The sequence below is a fragment of the Patella vulgata genome, chromosome 8 (assembly GCF_932274485.2).
Source record: "Patella vulgata chromosome 8, xgPatVulg1.2, whole genome shotgun sequence".
NCBI lineage: Eukaryota > Metazoa > Mollusca > Gastropoda > Patellidae > Patella > Patella vulgata.
Window position 1 is genome coordinate 11,833,456 of NC_065886.2, and position 19,291 is coordinate 11,852,746.

Below are 19,291 nucleotides of genomic sequence, written 5' to 3' on the forward strand. Positions count from 1 at the left end.
TGTTTTAAGTCAATGTCATTACTGATGAGGTTACAGTGTTCTGGTCAGACCGGCTGCTGTGTCTAGTAGATTGTATAATACCAGAAGACCATTTATCAAACAGCTTCATCAGCTATATGTAGCTATAGCCTTTATATAACAGTAGGATGAATATTGATTCTGTAAGACCAGTTGAATTGTTAATTGGATAAGCAACTAGTATGGAGAGAAAATGTGGAAACAAGTCAATTTTTCTTTCAGCACATGAGTCTGGGGTCTTATCCATGAAATATTTAAAAAATACCTTTTTCACTGACTAAAAGCTCAAATTTGTTTTACAATTTTAACCCTTAACCAATGAAAGGGGTCACTCACATCCGTAAAATATGGGAGGATGGATGGCCGAATGGTTAGCGCATGCACGTTGTATCATGAGGTCTGTCATTGAGTTAACTGGCGTGGTTTCGATTCCCTGGTTGTACATGACAAGGAGTTTGGTCGCCTGTCCAACCTAATGGGTTTTCTCTGGGTCCTCCGGTTTCCTCCCACTGCTAAAGACCCCTACGCGCAAGTGAATTATTGAAATAAAATTGAACCATATGTTGAAAGGGAAATGACCTAGTTTGTAAACCCCACATCGCTCTCTCTCTCTCTAAAATATTGTAGTTTTGATGAATAATACTGTGGTCTATAATAAATATTAAAAGTTATAAGTTTAAAATATAGATGAAGTCCCTGGCTGTGATTGTATGATTCTAATATTGAGCAATGTTTATATATATACCAGTGTGAGTTTATATGTTTTGATCAATCAACAAGCAAGAATTGGCTGACAAGAATACAGGCAATGAGCATCAAATATTAAAATATGATAATAAACCCCTGATGATTCCAAATTAGACTATGTTACATTTTATGATAAACACGAAAATGTCCAGTAGTATCATTCCGTTAGAGCTGAACGATGCCATTGGGGATACCGAGGATGGAAAATGTCACATTATGTTTTAAATCTGTAATTTGAAATGTTTTAAATCTGTAATTTGAAATGTTTTAAATCTGTAATTTGAAATGTTTTAAATCTGTAATTTGAAATGTTTTAAATCTGTAATTTGAAATCTGTAATTTGAAATGTTTTAAATCTGTAATTTGAAATGTTTTAAATCTGTAATTTGAAATGTTTTAAATCTGTAATTTGAAATGTTTTAAATCTGTAATTTGAAATGTTTTAAATCTGTAATTTGAAATTTTTTAAATCTGTAATTTGATATGTTTAAATCTGTAATTTAAAATGTTTTAAATCTGTAATTTGAAATTTTTAAATCTGTAACTTGAAATGTTTTAAATCTGTAACTTGAAATGTTTTAAATCTGTAATTTGAAATGTTTTAAATCTGTAATTTGAAATGTTTTAAATCTGTAATTTAAAATGTTTTAAATCTGTAATTTAAATTGTGTCTTTTAAATTGGGTTGGCCCCTGAATATAAACAGAAGGAGAGTTTGGAAACAATTCAAAAATGTGGACAACCCTGATATAAAATTTTTTAATTGAGAATAAGACTTCATCATAATTTTATAATGACACAATCACTTCTTATAGATGAGTCTATTGACATATAAAATGGAGAATATTTTGAAAGCCATTAAGAACCAGCTTTAATCTGAAGTTCAATATATAAATCAAATACCAACTGTTTATATGTTAAAACCAAGTTTGGTAATAAGACACCTGTCACAGACATTGTCAGGTACAAACTCTCTGACACAATTCTTCTTGTGCATGTCATTTTGTCCAGTACAAATTTGTCTAGGTTCTGTGGTTTTTTTTTATATACTCAGTAAATTTCTGGCACAAAATTAAAAATAACTTATTATGTAGTGCCTGACATTTTGTCAAGTACAAGGTTAAATCATGATTTCCAGGTCTGTTTAAAGATGCATTATGTAAGATTTAGATAAAGAACTGGCCGATCTTGCTATAATAGATGAAAAATAGATAATGAAACATCAATATGTTGAAAATTTCATTCAAATTACTTAATTCTGAGCGAAGTTAGTGGTGTTTGCAGTTGTAGCATAGATTGTTTATTATCATAGCACCGGCACTTGACAATCAAGACTAAGCCCTAAATTTTCCATTTTTGAATTAAATCATTAAATGGCGATCATGTTTCAATCCTTTTAAATCTTGACCATCCGTTGATCTAGAGAGTTGATTATAGGCTTCTCATGTGAATACACGTCTAAATAATAGTTTATATAACATTTAAAGTCAAAATAAAGTCCTGCAATAGGCAGTTTTAGCTCTTGAATAATATGTTTTTAAAATGTGTGTATAAAGTGCATATATAATTATAGAGGCATTAGATTAATAAGTCTATATGGTACATATAAATACACAGTACAATCCCAAAATAAATAGATGACACTCATTAACTACTTGCTCATTTATCTTTTTACAAAGCATCTACCAAATAAATTGTTTAGTACTCTGTTTAATGTTCGGAGGTCTAATGGTCAAATGCATGTGCTTTAGATCATAAGGTCCGTCAGTGAGTCAAGTGGGGTGGTTTGATCCCACACTTGTACATGACAAGGAGTATGGTCGCTTGTCCAACCCTGTGGGTTTTCTTCGGGGCCTCCGGTTTCCTCTCACTGCCAACGACCCATACGTGCAAGCGATTTAATGAAATAAAATTGAATGATAGATTAGTTCTGAAATCACCTAGTTTGTGTCGAATGGACATTAAACCCCATTAGAAAAGTTATTGTGTTCCCAAAAGTTTTGCAGACAAACAGCTGCTTAGCCTAAGCAGCAGACGCTCATTACCAAACTCGGTCAAGACATCTAATAGAATCAAGAGTCATTGAGTTCCGAGAGCTGTGACGTAAGTGAAATGGGGTTCAACGTCCTACTGTTCTGCACCGAGCTAATGGGGTTCAACGTCCTATTGTTCTGCACCGACTGGGCTAATGAAGATGACAGCTTGTAGAGAAAGACAAACAGACAGACAGAGGGATGAACCAATTTTATAGTCCCTTTAATTGCACTCTCGAAAGACGTTGGAGTGTGGACATTGGTAATACTATCATCAGTTTCAAAAAGATACAATTTTAATTGTACCTTCTTGTAGTAATATATAAAGTTTACCATGATCATCAACAGCAACGCTTTTTGGTTGATCAACACCTGTAATAATTTGTCTCTCAAACTCTCCCATGGGGGATAACTCTACTACACTATTTCCTTCTAAATCAGCCACGTAGATTCTACCGTATGGATCACAGTCGAAACCGAGTGGGTGATCAATCCTGTGATTCACATCCTGGTACTTCCAAATGACAGACGTCAAATCTGGGGACATGCAAAGTACGGTCTCTTTACTCCAGTCAGTTACCAATATATCACCAGATGGTGCTTTCTTTATATAGGTCAAGGATGCTGCTAATAGAGAGCGACCCATGTTGTCTTCTTCCACCGACACAAGAATTTCTCCATCGCTATTCAAAATGTCCAAAGCCACTGGGTTTGCCCAAGCTGTTCCGACCAATAACCTATGGCCTTCTAATCCCACAATTCCACAATATCGTTTCTTAGTTTTGATGGTTGAGCGTATTTCAAATTCTTGTGATCGGGCCTTAATTACAACGATTTTAGCCGATAACGGCATGGTTGCAGCAATGTGGTCATTTTCTAGTTCTGTTAATCGGTAAGCTTTACAGGAAAGTTTTAAAACAGAATTCGAATCCTCGCCTTGCTTGTTACAGAAAATTTTCAAACAATTATTATCGATATCTGTGACGATTACGGTTGTCGTGCCATTTATCGTCATTACGATGAGATCTTCTAACATCGGTGGCACAATATCATCATTTAGATGTGTTTCTATCGAAAATATGTTTTTAATTGATTTGCATGGCGGAGATTCACAATATAATGGTTCAGATTTTAGGGGCTGAATAGTCTCCCTTGATTCATAATAAGAAAGTCTACGAAAAGGGCTTGAGTATGGACTCCGAGAAGGACTACTGCATGATAAGGAATCTATGACACTAACCGGAATGGTATCAGACAAATCCTCACAAATAACGTCAATTTCGTTACAATGGTAGTGATATTTCTTCACGCACTTCGTACAAACGGAAAGTAGACACGTTGGACAGTAGTAATCATTGAATTCATCTCGGTGAATGGAACATGCACGACGATAATTCAACTTATTGCGAGATTTAGAGCTGTCAATAATGGGCATGAAGACGTGGTCCGTGTGTTGGCTGCGGTGTTGACCTTCACATTCATGACACAAGGACAGACGACATGTATCACACCAGATGGAATATTCTATTAAGGATTTTCTTGGTCGATATCTTCGTTTACACAAATGACATTCTGAAAAATACCAAATGTGGATAAATTGAAATAAAATGAAGTAGGGTTTAACATCCTACTCAAATTTTGCCCAGACAGTGTTGCTACAGCCTACTCTTATATCAAATTCAAACTGTCAAGGCATTTTTTGCATGCACACAAACATCTGCCCTTGACTTAAGTTTATCACCCCATTCGAATGCCTAGACCCAATTCTTTCCAGGCCCTCAATCCTGCACTATTGACAAGGGGAAACAACACTGGAAAATACAAAATATGGATAAATTAAAATACATCAAGGGTTAAAATAAGTGCAAAGCTTTACCTATACTATAATCCGTTTGGTCACGATGTTTTGGTCACAACGTTTTGGTAACGATGTTTTGCAGTGTCACATGTATTGAATGATAGATTGATTGGTAGACTGATCTGGAATCGACCAATCAATATTTATGTATAAAGAAGTGTCTACAGATGTGAGTCGGACGGATGTATATAACCAAAAACTAATTTCCCACGTTTTCCACTGACAATTGGAAATCAAAATAGAAGTGTATAATCAAAGTAGAATTTAACGTCCACTCGTCACCAACTAGGTCAATTCTGGACTAACATGGTTCAATTTTATTGCAATAATTCGCTTGCGCATATGAGTCTTTAGCAGTGGAAGGAAACCGAAAGACCCGGATAAAACCTACGAGGTTGGACAGGTGACCCTACTCCTTGCCATGTTCAAGGGGAAATCAAAACCACGTCACTTGACTCAATGACAGACGTAGTGATTTCACATGCACGTGTTAAACCGCTAGACCAACCAACCCCTTGATGGCTGGATAATGATTGGTTGATCTTGAAACTTACCTTTAGAGACTCCGTGCTGTGCTTCTTTAATTATGCTATCGATGTCAACAGAGGGGAACAGCTGGGCCCAGTACATCTGATGTCTTGTATGATCCGGTGCTGGCACGATCTCTCGACATAGGGGACATGGGAAACAACTCCGCTCAAAGGCATCAAGGCGAGACTGGATATATTGGTTAAGGCAAGCACAGCAGAAATAATGCTGACATGGCAAGATCTTTGGTTGAGTGTAAAATTTTTTACAAATAAAACAAACATGTTGACTGTAGACCGGAGTTACCTCCTCTTCTATTTCCATCATTTTTAGAATAATCAGAGGTCAAAGTTGAAGAATCAATATATTAGCTATCAATAATTCATAACATAAAATAGCTGATAGTATTATAATACTTGTATCGATAATCCACACACAGTTTTAAAAGTCTCTAATATCTGTGAGTAGGTTTTTTTAGTCTCTAATATCTGTGAGTAGGTTTAAGAGGCCGAAAATATCTGAAATGAAAAGAAAGAATGTAAGAATTTCATATTGTTCTGTATAGTGAGAGAGAGAGAGAGAGAGAGAGAGAGAGAAATGGGGTTTAACATCCACTGGACACAAACTAGGTCATTTTGGGACCAACATGGTTCAGTTTTATTTCAATAATTCTCTTGCGCGTAGGGGTCTTTACCAGTGGGAGGAAACCAAAGGGCCTGGAGAAAACCCACAAGGTTGGACAGGCAACCCTACTCCTTGTCACATACAACTGGGAATCAAAACCATGCCAGTTGACTCAATAACAGTCCTTATGATACAGTATGCTCGCACTAACCATTCGGCCATTCAACCTCCCTTGGTTCAAAAATTTAGATGTGTAGGATAAAGCACAAGATTGAGGCTATGCTGGCGAAAGAAAGACTGAAGAAAATAACCCAAGAGAAAGAAAAACCAAGGTCGGCAGGCCCAGGTTTTTCTGTCGAGGGTTTTTTCTGAAGTCTTTCTTCCCCAGCATAACCAAAGTCGAGGACTTTATCTTGCTTATAAACCGTCTATGTTTACATGTACGCAAGATGAGAATATCCCAGAATTCCCACAAGGAAAACCTTATATCATGTTTTCTTATGGGGAAAAAAACCTACCCTGCAAGAATAACCCGTTACAGGTTTAAAGAAAAACTTTCAGAAGAATAACCCCAAATTTCCCTGTATATATCCAAAACCTCCCCCGACTTTCAGATCGCAAGTTATTCCAGGCATAGAATATACCCCAAAGATCAAAGAGATTTACCGTTACAGGTTTATAAGAACAGATAAAGATCTGAAATGAAAAAGAAAAAACTGAAATGGGGTTTAACGTCTTGCTGTTCTGCTCTGACTGGGCTAATGTAGATGAGCATATGCCATACAGTGTGCTATGAGGGAAATCTGTGCCCGAACAGAGGCGCTACAGCATACTCTTCTATCAAATTCCAACTGCCAAGGGATCTTTTACGTGTATGCCAATGTGTACATTTTTGTCACATCCGAAAAAGAAAAAAGTAGGTCCCTATTTCATTCTGTACTAGTGCTCTCATTTCAATAACAGTCTTGACTGACTAGCATGAACAGTGTCTAGCTGTTTGGATGGGATAAAAAAACAAAGTCCTAAACATTGGCATGCACATTAAAGGACACATTATATGGCCTATGCCAGTCACCATTAGCCCAGTTGGTGCAGAAAAGGAGATCATTAGCCCTATTTCATTCTTTTTCATGTAATTCTTCCTGTAGATGGTGGAATTGATGAACAAATCTACAACCTAATGAATCGAAAATTTTTAACAAAACTATGAATCAATTTTTTTAAAAAATAAAATAATAAAAGACTTGTTCTAACTGGTTGAAATTCTAACTTCTGCATAGAAAAGGTAAAACATCATGTGACATTAGTGATAAATGTCATATATTTCATAATAAAACTGTTTTCCAGCGTGAAAATTGCACGACATGCATGAAAGGCTGTTAACCTGTCTATCAATGTAGGCTATATTACATGTAGGTTATGAGGTGAACTTGATAAACCATTTTCTAACACAAATGACTATTAAATCAATATATCTAGCAGGTTCTACGTGTTTTACAATACACTTAATGTATAGACCTATAAGACAGCCTTACCATACTATTACTGCCATTTCTATAGTCCAATTTTACACTTATGGCTGGCTGCACATTCTTCTGTCTTGCAGAGAGCATAAGTATTACTGTATTTTGTAAGTTACATAAAATCCATCAATTCTATTACATTAATAAAATACCTAGACATTTAGTCTCCATCATACTCCAACATCCAAGCTAGCATTTTCTTCCAAAAAATCAATTTTCTGGAAGGGAGACAACTCCATTAATAATCAATATTTTGTGATAGCCCGGGAATGTTATGTTTGATTAATAAAAGTTAATTGTCACTAAAAATCTGTCTATGTAAATGATATCAAAGTTGTAGGCCTACCTGATAAATAGGCCTATATACTATCCTAACTATGCCTACACTGGACTTAAATAGAAATTAGGTTATAATTTGTACAAACTTGAATAAAAGGACATAAATGTGGTGGAAAAAAAAAAAAAAAAAAAAATGATCCATGAGCAAATTAATTAATCGTTGAATTTGAAATTTAAAAGATTACGATGATTAACAACAAAATTTAATTTTATTAATTATAGTAGGCTTAGCCTATGTAGGCCTAGAGTGGTTTGGGAGATAGAGGGCCATAAATCAATATAATGCTAATGATCTATCAACATGTATTTTAAAAAATATGTCATTGTGCATTGTAAACTTATAATTAATCAGGTGCATAGGAATATAATTTGATTGATGACCAAGGTCGCTAGTCTATTTTAGTATTTACATTCATCGCATTGCCATTGAATTTTGAAAAGAGGTTTCACATTTCTAATGACATGCTTATCTGAGTATAACCATATAAATAAAATTCAAGGGCTTAGCGACCTTAATCCTTCACGTTTATATAATGTAAAATGTCTATTCATATCTAGGTGATCTATGATTTACTGTTTTATTTAGCAACTTCAAGTCAAATATAATTAATGAATAAGTCAACAGCAAGTGGAAAGATAAGATCATTTGACCTTTCGGTCATTGTCATGACGACGTAAACAATCTAGAGCATTGTGGGATTAATGGCGTCGCAAACAGTCTTGGTAGGTAAACTTTATAGGCCTAATAAATTTCTTATTAAATTAACACATTTTTTACGTCTGTATAATATATTATTACACTTATCATTACACGGAAAGAGACCCTGTTTCTCTTGCTCATCTTTCAGTTAGCGACCATTACATTCTGCTTACATAAACTCGTTTTTAAATTGCATGCCGAGCCAAGATCGATGCAGATGCTATTTTATTTTATTATCACCGATTTATTAAGTTATCTAGCTATTATATAGTATATTATATTATAGTTATTTACACATCAGTTTATGTACGATACATTACAGTCACACGGAATATTTTAAATGTCATATGGGCTGGCTGGGTACACCATGAAAAGTTAGAAACAGACAATCTATATAACTTCAATCTCAGCCCGTAATTTTGACGAGAAATGTCATGGGCATGATGGGGCAAGCGGAGGGGCATACACTAGAAAGCATACACCAGCAATTACACCTTTCATTTTCTCAGCTCAGTTGGGGTAGCACGATTTACCCAAATCACCCAAATCCACCATAATCCACAATTATTTAAAGATACATTATGGGAGATTTGATAATCGAACTGGCCGCAATTCCCACTATAATACTAATAGTTAAAAACTAGATAATAGTAATGTAAAGGCAATTTGCTGAAAATTCCAGTCAGATTGATCCAGTCTGAACCGAGATTTTAGCGATTGAATTTTCGGCCTAGCCTCGATCATCATTACTAAAGTCGGTACGATAAAAAACATAGTCTCGATTATCCATTTCATTATTAAATTTTGAATGGATAGTCGAACAGCAAATTGGAACCTTGTCCAATAAACATCGCAGGCTAGCGATGCCATCGAGAGTTGATTATGGTCTGGATAAGTTAATTAATGTCTAATTAATAATTTAGATAACATTTCAGGCCTAAAGAAAGAGTTGATTATGGCCTGGATAAGTTAATTAATGTCTAAGTAATATTAATAATCTAGATAACATTTCAGGCCTAAAGAAAGACCTGCAATAGGCAGATTTAGCTCTTGCATAATGTATGTTTAACGTTAAATTGCGCCATTAATTCAGGGGCAAATTAATTAGGTAGGCCCTAAGCTAAGCTTCTTTTTCAGAATGGCCCTTATAAATTTGACACGAGTCATACTTATTAGTAATTTCAAAACGCTTAAAATGTTATAATGACTGTTTTGAACTCGATTGATAGACTTTGTTTTTTGATACATTTCTATATAAACCGTTTTCTTTAGTGTGCTAACTTTGAGTAGTCCAGTAAAATCCCGGGCATCAAGATTTGATAGTCCAAATAGTATAGGAACAAGATCTGATTTTGATAGTCCAAATAGATTAGAATAATACAACAGTTCAATATTTCATTATTTGAGAAATTTTTACTTTTTTTTTTTGTGGATTGTCTCACTTGATGTGAGATTTTTACTGGTAACTAGCTTAGTCAATTAAATTGATTTAATTTTTTCTTTTCTTTATTGCAGAATAAAATTTTGAGGATGGCTAGATTATTTATTTTGAGATGAGTCAACAGCAACCAAATTTTCAAACTCATGGTAGAATAGTTACGCAAAATTCGGATCTTCTGAGACTGCTCAGAGATAAAACCGAGGAGGCTTTACGCCATAATAAATCAAATGTTGGTAGTGTAGCTGATCTTTCAAACAACAGCATTCAATATGATGGAAAACAGAATGGTAGAACATCAGTTCCAATAATTCATTCACAGACGGCACCCAAAACATCAAAGGGAGGTAATAACATCCAGTCGAACAATGTAGATGTTAGAGGTAGTGGAGTATTTACGGTCGTCAATCCAGTCCTTCTCCGAGCTGTAGGAATCAAACCCACGGCTCAACAGGAAACTGATTTCGAACATTACGCTCCAAAGCCCCTTCAAGTGATTGATCCATCATTTCTCCCTGGATCACAAGGTCAGAATCGTAAACAAGCGTTTGATGTCAATAACAACTCGGCCAAAGAAATAGCTTACAATAATTACCTAACAGATGACCCTCTCCCACAAAACCCATCAGTAAATTCAAATTTGGAAAGTAATAATTCATCTCAAAATGGATACTATGTTGGAACATCACACAGCAGCCTTCAAGTAGGAGAGACGCCAAACCTGCAAGTGAGCACTCATAGCATTTTTAATTCAGATGAAATAGAAAAACCTAGAGGTCATAATATACAGTACAATGTGACACCACTTCAGTATAATAGTCAAAATAGTAGCCCAGTGAAAGACAAAAGTTTGAAAGTAAATAGTGAAATTAGTAGTCCAGTAAAATCCAGGGCATCAAGATTTGAAAGTCCAAATAGTAGCCCAGTAAAATCTAGAGGAACAAGGTCTGATAGTCCAAATAGTAGTCCAGTAAAATCCAGAGGATTAATATCGGATATTCCAAATTGTAGTCCAGTAAAATCTAGGGGATTAATATTGGATAGTCCAAATAGTAGTCCAGTAAAATCAGAAACATCTAACACTTCTCTCATAAGTCAACCAGTTCAAAGCACTAGTCATATTGCTCCTCAAGTTGTTCAGCTGAACATGAGTGTGGGTGATCAACCTATAAACAGAGTCTACATCGAGTCGCCTACATTTACGAAGGCGGAGGAGGAAGAATATAGATTTGTTAGTAGTAGGTTGGATGAATTCGGTGAGAATCAGGAGACTTACAGAGAAATAGTAGAAAACACCATGCCGGAACCAGCACCTGCTAAACCCAAAGGTAATCGTCGCGTTCATTATGAGGATTCGCCTCCAGAACCAGAATCATCTCGTTATGAAGATGTTAATGAAACTGAAGCTTCTTCACGATCACTAACTAATGCCAGTCGTCAATATGTTTTATGTTCTTCAGAACCATCCAGATCATCACAAAATCAGTCAGCAGATCTTGGACCAGCTCCTCGACAACTACCTGAGAAAGCTCCTGGGTTTGGACATCGACTTCCCACTGGTCCAAGTTATGATCCCAATGATGAGGATGAACTAGAGCAAGAAGCAAAATACCAGGTGAACCTGATTACCAGAATTGGGGAACATACTAAAAGGGTTTCTGATTTAAAGATTCCTAAACTTCCCCTTCCTGATAGTGATGATGAATTTGTCCAAGATTCTTTGGACTATGAAGGAGAAACTCCTCAGTATAATCCTAATTTCGTAAAAGATTCCTTGGAGCTATACAATGGAGGAGGTGGTGGTGCAGATGGTGAATGGGAAGCACCTCATCAGGCCTATCATCCAGCACAACATTATGTCCAAAGTCCAAACAAATTACTAGGTGGACAGCCGATCCACCAGCATGCACATCATCCTGGATATCAGGAAGAGGTCTATCACCAACAGGTATATCCTCAGCCGTATGCTAAACAGAGTTCTTCGAATCAGCAACAGTATGAGAATCAACCTGTACAGAATCAAAGACGTGTGGATTCTAAGCATCAGGGTCACTCTAATTATCAGGAGGAATATGATGACGGTCAAGGTCACCAAAGGTATGAAGATTATAATAATTATGGTGAGTATGGGCAGTCAGAGGAACCATACTATCAGCAACAACAACAACAACAGATTCAGTATCAACCCGTCCCTCATGGACAGCCAATACAGCAGCCAAGATATCCTGGTCCTTCTCCACAGTACAGTGATAGTTATTTAGCTCAAGGTGAACCATATCCGCAACAGGTACAACCAGTCCCACAACCCAGAAATTTTGTAAGACAAACTCGTCCTACTCAGCCACATATTACTTACTCACAGCAACAGGGACCTCAGCATGCTTCTTCAGGAAGTTCAGCGCAGAATAGGGATATCTACAGAGATGATCGAAAAGTTGGAGAATTTTTTGAAAGACATCCTCATGCAGAACCACCACCACAAAGACCAGAGAATTACCAGAGAACGAATCCAAACCAACAAGAACAATCTTCGTACCCCAATCCAGTTACTCAAGGTCCTCCACAAGGTCCTCCACAAGGTGGTCCTTACTTACAGCCACCACCGAGACTGGCATATACTCAACAAACTGCTTATTCACAACAAAGAGATCCATATGAGCAGTATGAAGATCAAAGTTATGACAACCAAAGTTATGGTGTTCCACCCTTTCCAGAACCCCAACATGATTATTATGTTGAGGACTATGCTGAAGGAGAAACTCCTTCTGATTCCCCACAAAAATCAGCTTCTGGAGAGTCAAGTACAGAGAAAGCACGGTTGGATTTCATTGAGAAAAATCGTAAAGATTATGGACGTGTTCCCAAAAAGAGCTACAAACAAATACAAGCCATAAAGAAAGAAGAAGGCGCAAAATTGGAAAATATTTTTATTTCTCCAAAAGTGAAGCCAAAAAAGAAGCAACCAAGTTCAGCACCGGTTTCAAATCAGAAATCTTCAGCTCATTACATGTCCTCCCCACAACTTAATCAAAAACCAGCAACAGCTGAAGAACTTTGGGCTCAAAAGGCCAGTCACTTGTCAACACAGAAAGATCCTAAAAAGAAAGCCAAATTGACAAAATATCCGAGTGATGGTGGCTTACCAGTGATTAATCAGAGACCTGAAAATGGTGTTTCTGCCAACAATAGTCGTCCCTTTATGAATCATCCATCAAGAAATCCTGCCAATTACCAGCAGCTTCAACAGCCGTTGACTCTTGAACCTATATCTCGGGAACTGATCACAGAAGATGGTCAGAGAATTAGTGTGGATGTGAACTTGAAGCTTTTGTCTCCGCAGAGTGGCTCTAATAATAATTGGTATTCGGAGCAAAATGCTTGGGAAGATTACAGCTCATTACCCTCCAGACAACGTGTTGGTGTGCCTTATGATATAAATTCTGGTATTCCTCAACAACCAGTACAACAAAAATCTTTAGACTACACTGATTATGAAGTAAGTGATCAAGTCCTAATATCATTTAAAGCCTGTAGAGCTCTAACTCAGTATTATCCACAGTCTTTGACATTAAAAACATGAATTATCAGTCCATTCCAATCAATAGTAATGAGAGGAAACCAAACCGGAAAATCCTGATAAACTTTCTAGGCCAATGCAATTATCGAACACTTGACTTCCAGGCTAGCGAGCCATTGTCTTAACCACTGTGTCTCCCTTCACAATTCCAATTTGTGAACTACCGTTAATTCATATTGCAGGAACCCCCTAGAAGAACATATTTTGTTTTCAAAATTACCATATTTCATTAAAACAACTATTGATTTATTTGCAGGATTATCCAGAAACAAGGGCATATCCATCTTCACGTAATTACGAATCTGCTCCAGAATATCTTGATTCTTCTCAACCAACAGATATCCAAGGAGGCAGACCAAGCACGAACCCATACCATGTTATTCCGCCTATTCAGAAAAGTAACGAGAACAGTCCGAGTATAGCTATCGACCCGGATGATAGTTACGTGGTTCAATATCGTAAACAGAAAGAAAAGAAGACGGAAGAACCATGGTATAAGATTTATAATTTAAAAGATTATCGTAAAATGCAGAAAGAAGTTCGACTGGGAAGCTTGGGTCCTGATTTAGACAGTTCTTCTCATAAAGAAAGGGTGAGTATTGGTAACTTGGCGTTCGAAAAGAAATGAAATGAAATGAAATGGGGTGTAAAATCATATGAAGACGACATACACCTTCAGTGTGCCTTGAGGGTAATTTTGCCCGGACACCAGCGCTACAGCCTACTCTTTTATTGAATTCCAACTGCCAGGGGTTCCTTTACGTGCACGCTAATGTGTACACGGGACCTCGGTTTTAATCATATATCAGAAAGACTCTTTGTTGTCCCTTGCCAGGCCCTACATCCTGCACCACTGACAATCTTAATGAACTTTCTCTGTCAAAACATGGATCAAACACGGAATTCCCCCCGGGTTAGTGAGCAACATCTGTAGTGTGGCTCCCTCCTTCGGACGAAAAAGAAACTTTGGCAAAATTCTGCTCTTCTTGTTGTACATATATTCGTACAAATTTAAAATTATCATGTCAGTCTCAAATGATCAAAATATTGTGTTGATTAGACTTCAAACTCCCATGTTCCTGAAGCAAAGTGATCTGCAATTCCCAAACTAATAGCTACGTTATCTCCCTTTAACTCAGTCACGTGAAAGATAGACAATCAGAGGTTGTGACACAAACACACTCAAATCAAACATTGCAACCTCCACGGAAACCTTGACATTTAACAAACCTTGAACTTTGCAACTTGTTTTGAGAAATCTGATAGGCTCCCGAAATATGCACGGTATTAAGTGAAGGGCTTGATCCACTCTGAACATAAAATTTAGTGATTGAATTTTAGGCCTAGCCTCAATCATCATTACTAAAGTCGGTACGATAAAACATAGTCTTGATTATCCATTTTTTGATTTAATCATCAATTAGCGTTGAGCAGCAGATCGAATTTCAATCCAGTAAATATCGCAGGCTGATGACAACGAGAGTTGATTATGGTCTGGATAGGTTAATTAATGTCTAATTAATAATTTAGATAACATTTCAGGCCAAAATAAAGACCTGCAATAGGTAGATTTAGCTCTTACATAATGTATGTTTAACATCCAGTACATGATGTTTAATGGTTTTTGTTTTATTATTTCAGATAGAAAAGTTTCAGAGACAGAGTGATTATGCTAGAATGGTGAATGAGAGAAATAAGAAACAGGCAGCATCATCAACAGTCAGTCGTCGTCCACCAAGTTATCCACGTAAAGAACAAGATGATATTATGAATAAACGTAGAATGGTACGTTAATTTGTGACTAGTTTTTGGAATGAGAAACTCAGTATTTTATTTATATATTTGTTTGTTGAAAACTATGCGTCATTGAGTATGGCACACGAACCAGGATGATCTGGGTTTCAAGAAATCATGTTAAAGAACCCTTAACAGTTAGAATTTAAAATACTATTTGGCCATAGTGCCACTGTCCGGGCAAAAATTTACTTCATAGCACACTGCATGGTGTATGCCCGTCTTCATTAGCCCAGTTGGAGGAGAACAGTAGGACGTTAAATCCCATTTCATTTCGTTTGATTATCATGCTCGTCTTTATTAGCCAATTTGGTGCAGAAAAGTAAGACATTAAACCCCCATTAAATATCTTGAAAACCATTTATAACATTATAGAAAATATATATCATAATAGAACACTTAGTATGGATACAATTACATGGTTTATTATACTGTAACGTTTCAACAAGATTTCACAATTAGTTTTCAAGTATATACCTTACATGAGCAATCTGGTTAAAACACAGATCCTATTTCATTTCGTTTTTATATTTCAAAATTTCGTTTTACTTGTCTTTACTACACTTGGATCTGTTATTTAACTCGTGTTCTGAATGGTTTCGGGGATAAGCCAATGAAACGGTCTGTTACGGCGAGCTTTAGGCGTGTTTTTCACGGAACTGTTGGTAATCCACTAGTAACATCAATGCTGATTGGTTAATCAAATGTCTGATGTCTTAGGGTCATAAGTCGGTCTTTTGACCCCTGACGTGACCTATCGCTATAACTTGTCAGATTTTCATGTAGTGTAGGCCATCGAAAGTATAAAAAAAACGAAACGAAATATAGATCTGTATTTTAATCAGATTGTTACATGAGGTATTTGCTTGAAAACGTTTAGTTATTTGCTTGATAACAACTTGTGAAATGTTGTTGAAATGTTGCAGTATAATAAACCAAGTGATTGTATCCATTTTAAGTGTTCTAGTAAGTCAATTACTAAAAGCCTCTCAAGGATTATAGAAAATATATATATATAAAAATTTTCACTGGGTCACGAGGAATAGGATTTACTAATTACTGAGGTTTTATTCCGTTTAATTAATTTGTGGAGGCGAACGGGTGTTCACTTTCAGTAGATATAGCTAGAGATTAATTGATGTCTTATCTTAAATAAGACGATTCGTAAGATTTCCTGTACAGGATTTTATATTTAATTAATAGTAATGTGATAATATCATGTTTTTCTTTTGTAGGCCGTGGAGTATTCAAAGACAATTCCTAAACCACAAGTTAAACCACATCCATCCGGGTATAACTCTTATCAAGTGTCTGGACAAATTCCGTTTGGAAAGAAATTAGTGGAATCCCCACGTAAAGATCCGAATGAAATGGATGTTATCGATTTAGAAAATTTACGGATTCGTCACGAAAGAGATAAACAAAATGTGGCCATGATTCAACAGAATTTAGAAACTCAGAAAGTCTGAGCAGTGATGTGCATTTTATTTTGACTAAATAAAAATATATTTTGCGAAAATCAAAATGGATTGAATTGTGTTGTTTCAAGTGCTAGTATATATCGGTTTGATATTGGAATCTGATATCCTGGACTACTTGTGAAAATCTCTCTCAATTTATTACTATGGTTACCGTCCACAGAACAGTATTAACAGTGGAAATTATCTAAGGTGCCTTGCGTGTGGCTTATAAAATAATCCTGATAAATTAAAATGTGGGAAGTGGGTAGATTATTGATGACCTGTATATATAGAGTTTGATTGTTTAAATATGTAAATATTGAATCAATGATATATCTTTATTTATTATCTAATATTAATAATAGTTGGTGATGATATTAAATAACCAACAGCAGAAATAATACCAGGCATGGTTCCTAGAAAAATTATTATGTAAATTATATAAATTAGATAAAAATTTAGGAATCCCAGCACAGATTTGGTTTAGAGTAGAGGTTTTTGATGATATAGCGCTTCGGGTTATAATACAGTGGTAAATGGTAACATCATAAACTTCAGTTCATATTATTATTATTTAAGCAATTGAAAATTAATTCATAAGCAATTGAAAATTAATTCATAAGCAATTTGAAAATTAATTCATAAGCAATTGAAAACTTATTCATGTGCAATTGAAAATAATTTTATGAGCAATTGAAAATAATTCATGAGCAATTGAAAATAAATTCATTATGAGCAATTGAAATTAATTTTATGAGCAATTGAAATAATTTTATGAGCAATTCCAAAACTTTTAAATAAACACAGAGATGGTATATTAGAATATTAATTAAGTATTAGAAAATATTAAAGAAAGGGGAATTCACTGATAAAGGTCAGTAAGTAGTAATTAATATTACTGATCACATTTTGACAGAATACCAGGGTTTATGAAAGATAACTTATTTATTTTTTTCTGTTAATGTAAATAATTTGGATGTTATTTTTGTTGATTTTTAATATAAAGTGATATTTTATTCAACAGTTTTACTTTATGTACAGATATTTATTATTTATGTTAAAAGCACTTTTAAGCTGTTTAGTTATTTATTTCCAGGCCGCAAGTTCACAAAGCATTCTCACACTAATGTTAAGAATTTAAACATACACTAATTAGAGATTTATTAACAAAACAAGACCATAATCGCCTCTCGATGGCAGCGGATACTCGAGATTTTAACTAGATTAAAATGGTTTGCCATTTAAAAATTTAATTTAAAAATGGGAAAGCTAAGTCCTGATTATACCAGTGCCCTGGTTACCACTATGCACACATCTTGTCAAAGCTACAAACAATGTTAACTTGGCTGAGAATGAAGTAATTTGAATAAAAATTTTAATATTTTCTTTTTTTATCATCTATTTTTGAATCATTATAGCAAGAATGACCAACTCTTTATTAAACTCTTAATGACCAACTCAAAATTCTTCGCCTTGTTTTAACCAAAATATAGCCCTTTATAAACTTTTGTTGTTTTAATGTATCAAATACATCAATAAGAAACTATTTGCAAAGTTTTGCTTAAGTATGAGGATGCTTTGTGAACTCCGGGTCAGATAAATTAATAACTGTGTAGAAACCAGAGTTTTCACTTCAAAATTTTACAAGTTTTAGCATTATACATTTTTTAAAGTTTTCAAAAACTGTAAGTATTGTGTTTTTAGTTTAAACATTTGAAATTCTAATTTTATGTCATGTAAGTAAGTTCGCCAGTCTGTCAGTTTCACTGCCAGGTAAATATGATTGTAACATAGCCCTGATGGAAAGTTAAAACCTTTAAATCTCTATAAGAAGGCAACCTAGTTCTCAGTTTTAGATCTCTGATTAGTTCTCATTTGATTTATACATGAGAATTTGTTATTAGCAGACCTGGCAGTAACAGACATTGTCGGGTCACTTTATCCAGCACAGATCTGCTTTTTTCTGTCTGTCTTATTGATATTTTTAATAATACACGTCCAGGACAATATTCGAAATGTCGAGTAGTTTATTACTGCACGCTAAAATCACATTATTTCAAGGTCTGGGTATCAGCCTGTTCATATTATTATATTGCAACTTTTTACATTATTAGTATTGATCACAACCAGCATTATTTTTATTGTCCACCATGGACTCATTTAAACCAAAATTAGTCTCTAGTATTAATAGTCTTCTTAACGAGTTCTGCAAAGAATTAATCAGCATTTTAAACAGCATTATTTAACAATGTACATAACTTCTCATATCTTGCTTGTGTGTCTTATTTGAGAGGGAATTTGTTAAGAGATTTTTATAATATTCTCTATGTTCATGAAGCGAGCGAAAACCATTTTGGAAAAAAGGTCAACTTTTGTTGAGTCTGTAGTTATATCCCTTTTGTTGAACAGTTTGGTCACTGGCTGCACTGCCTTGCTTGCTCATAGGTGTGTTTGGTGAAATCAGAGACAATTGGCACTTCTCACTAGAATTTAGTTTATATAGTTCACAAGTTGATGTTATGTAACAGAACAGAAATACAGAAGAAAAAAAAAAAAACCAAGGTAAAATAATAATTTCGAAAACTCATTTATCGGTTTCGTAATATTGTAATGGAAACGGGAAACATTTCAGGATAACAAATTTGATATTATT

General features: G+C 35.2%; 2 protein-coding genes across 2 annotated transcripts; one reads left to right on the forward strand and one right to left on the reverse strand.

Annotated features, from left to right (window-relative positions):
- Positions 1-1,615: 1,615 nt before the first annotated feature.
- On the reverse strand, positions 1,616-5,711 carry LOC126829875 (uncharacterized). Its single transcript, XM_050560040.2, has 3 exons — positions 5,210-5,711; positions 2,946-4,369; positions 1,616-2,909 (listed from the first exon to the last, which is right to left on the reverse strand). Exons 1-2 carry the CDS (start codon positions 5,508-5,510, stop codon positions 3,078-3,080), a joined length of 1,593 nt encoding a protein of 530 aa, XP_050415997.1. The 5' UTR covers positions 5,511-5,711; the 3' UTR covers positions 1,616-2,909; positions 2,946-3,077.
- Positions 5,712-8,370: 2,659 nt separating this feature from the next.
- LOC126829887 (uncharacterized) lies at positions 8,371-19,230 on the forward strand. Its single transcript, XM_050560061.2, has 5 exons — positions 8,371-8,392; positions 9,885-13,303; positions 13,641-13,976; positions 15,026-15,169; positions 16,414-19,230. The coding sequence occupies exons 2-5, from the start codon at positions 9,923-9,925 to the stop codon at positions 16,645-16,647; spliced, it is 4,095 nt and encodes a 1,364-aa protein (XP_050416018.1). The 5' UTR covers positions 8,371-8,392; positions 9,885-9,922; the 3' UTR covers positions 16,648-19,230.
- The last annotated feature ends 61 nt before the right edge of the window (positions 19,231-19,291 follow it).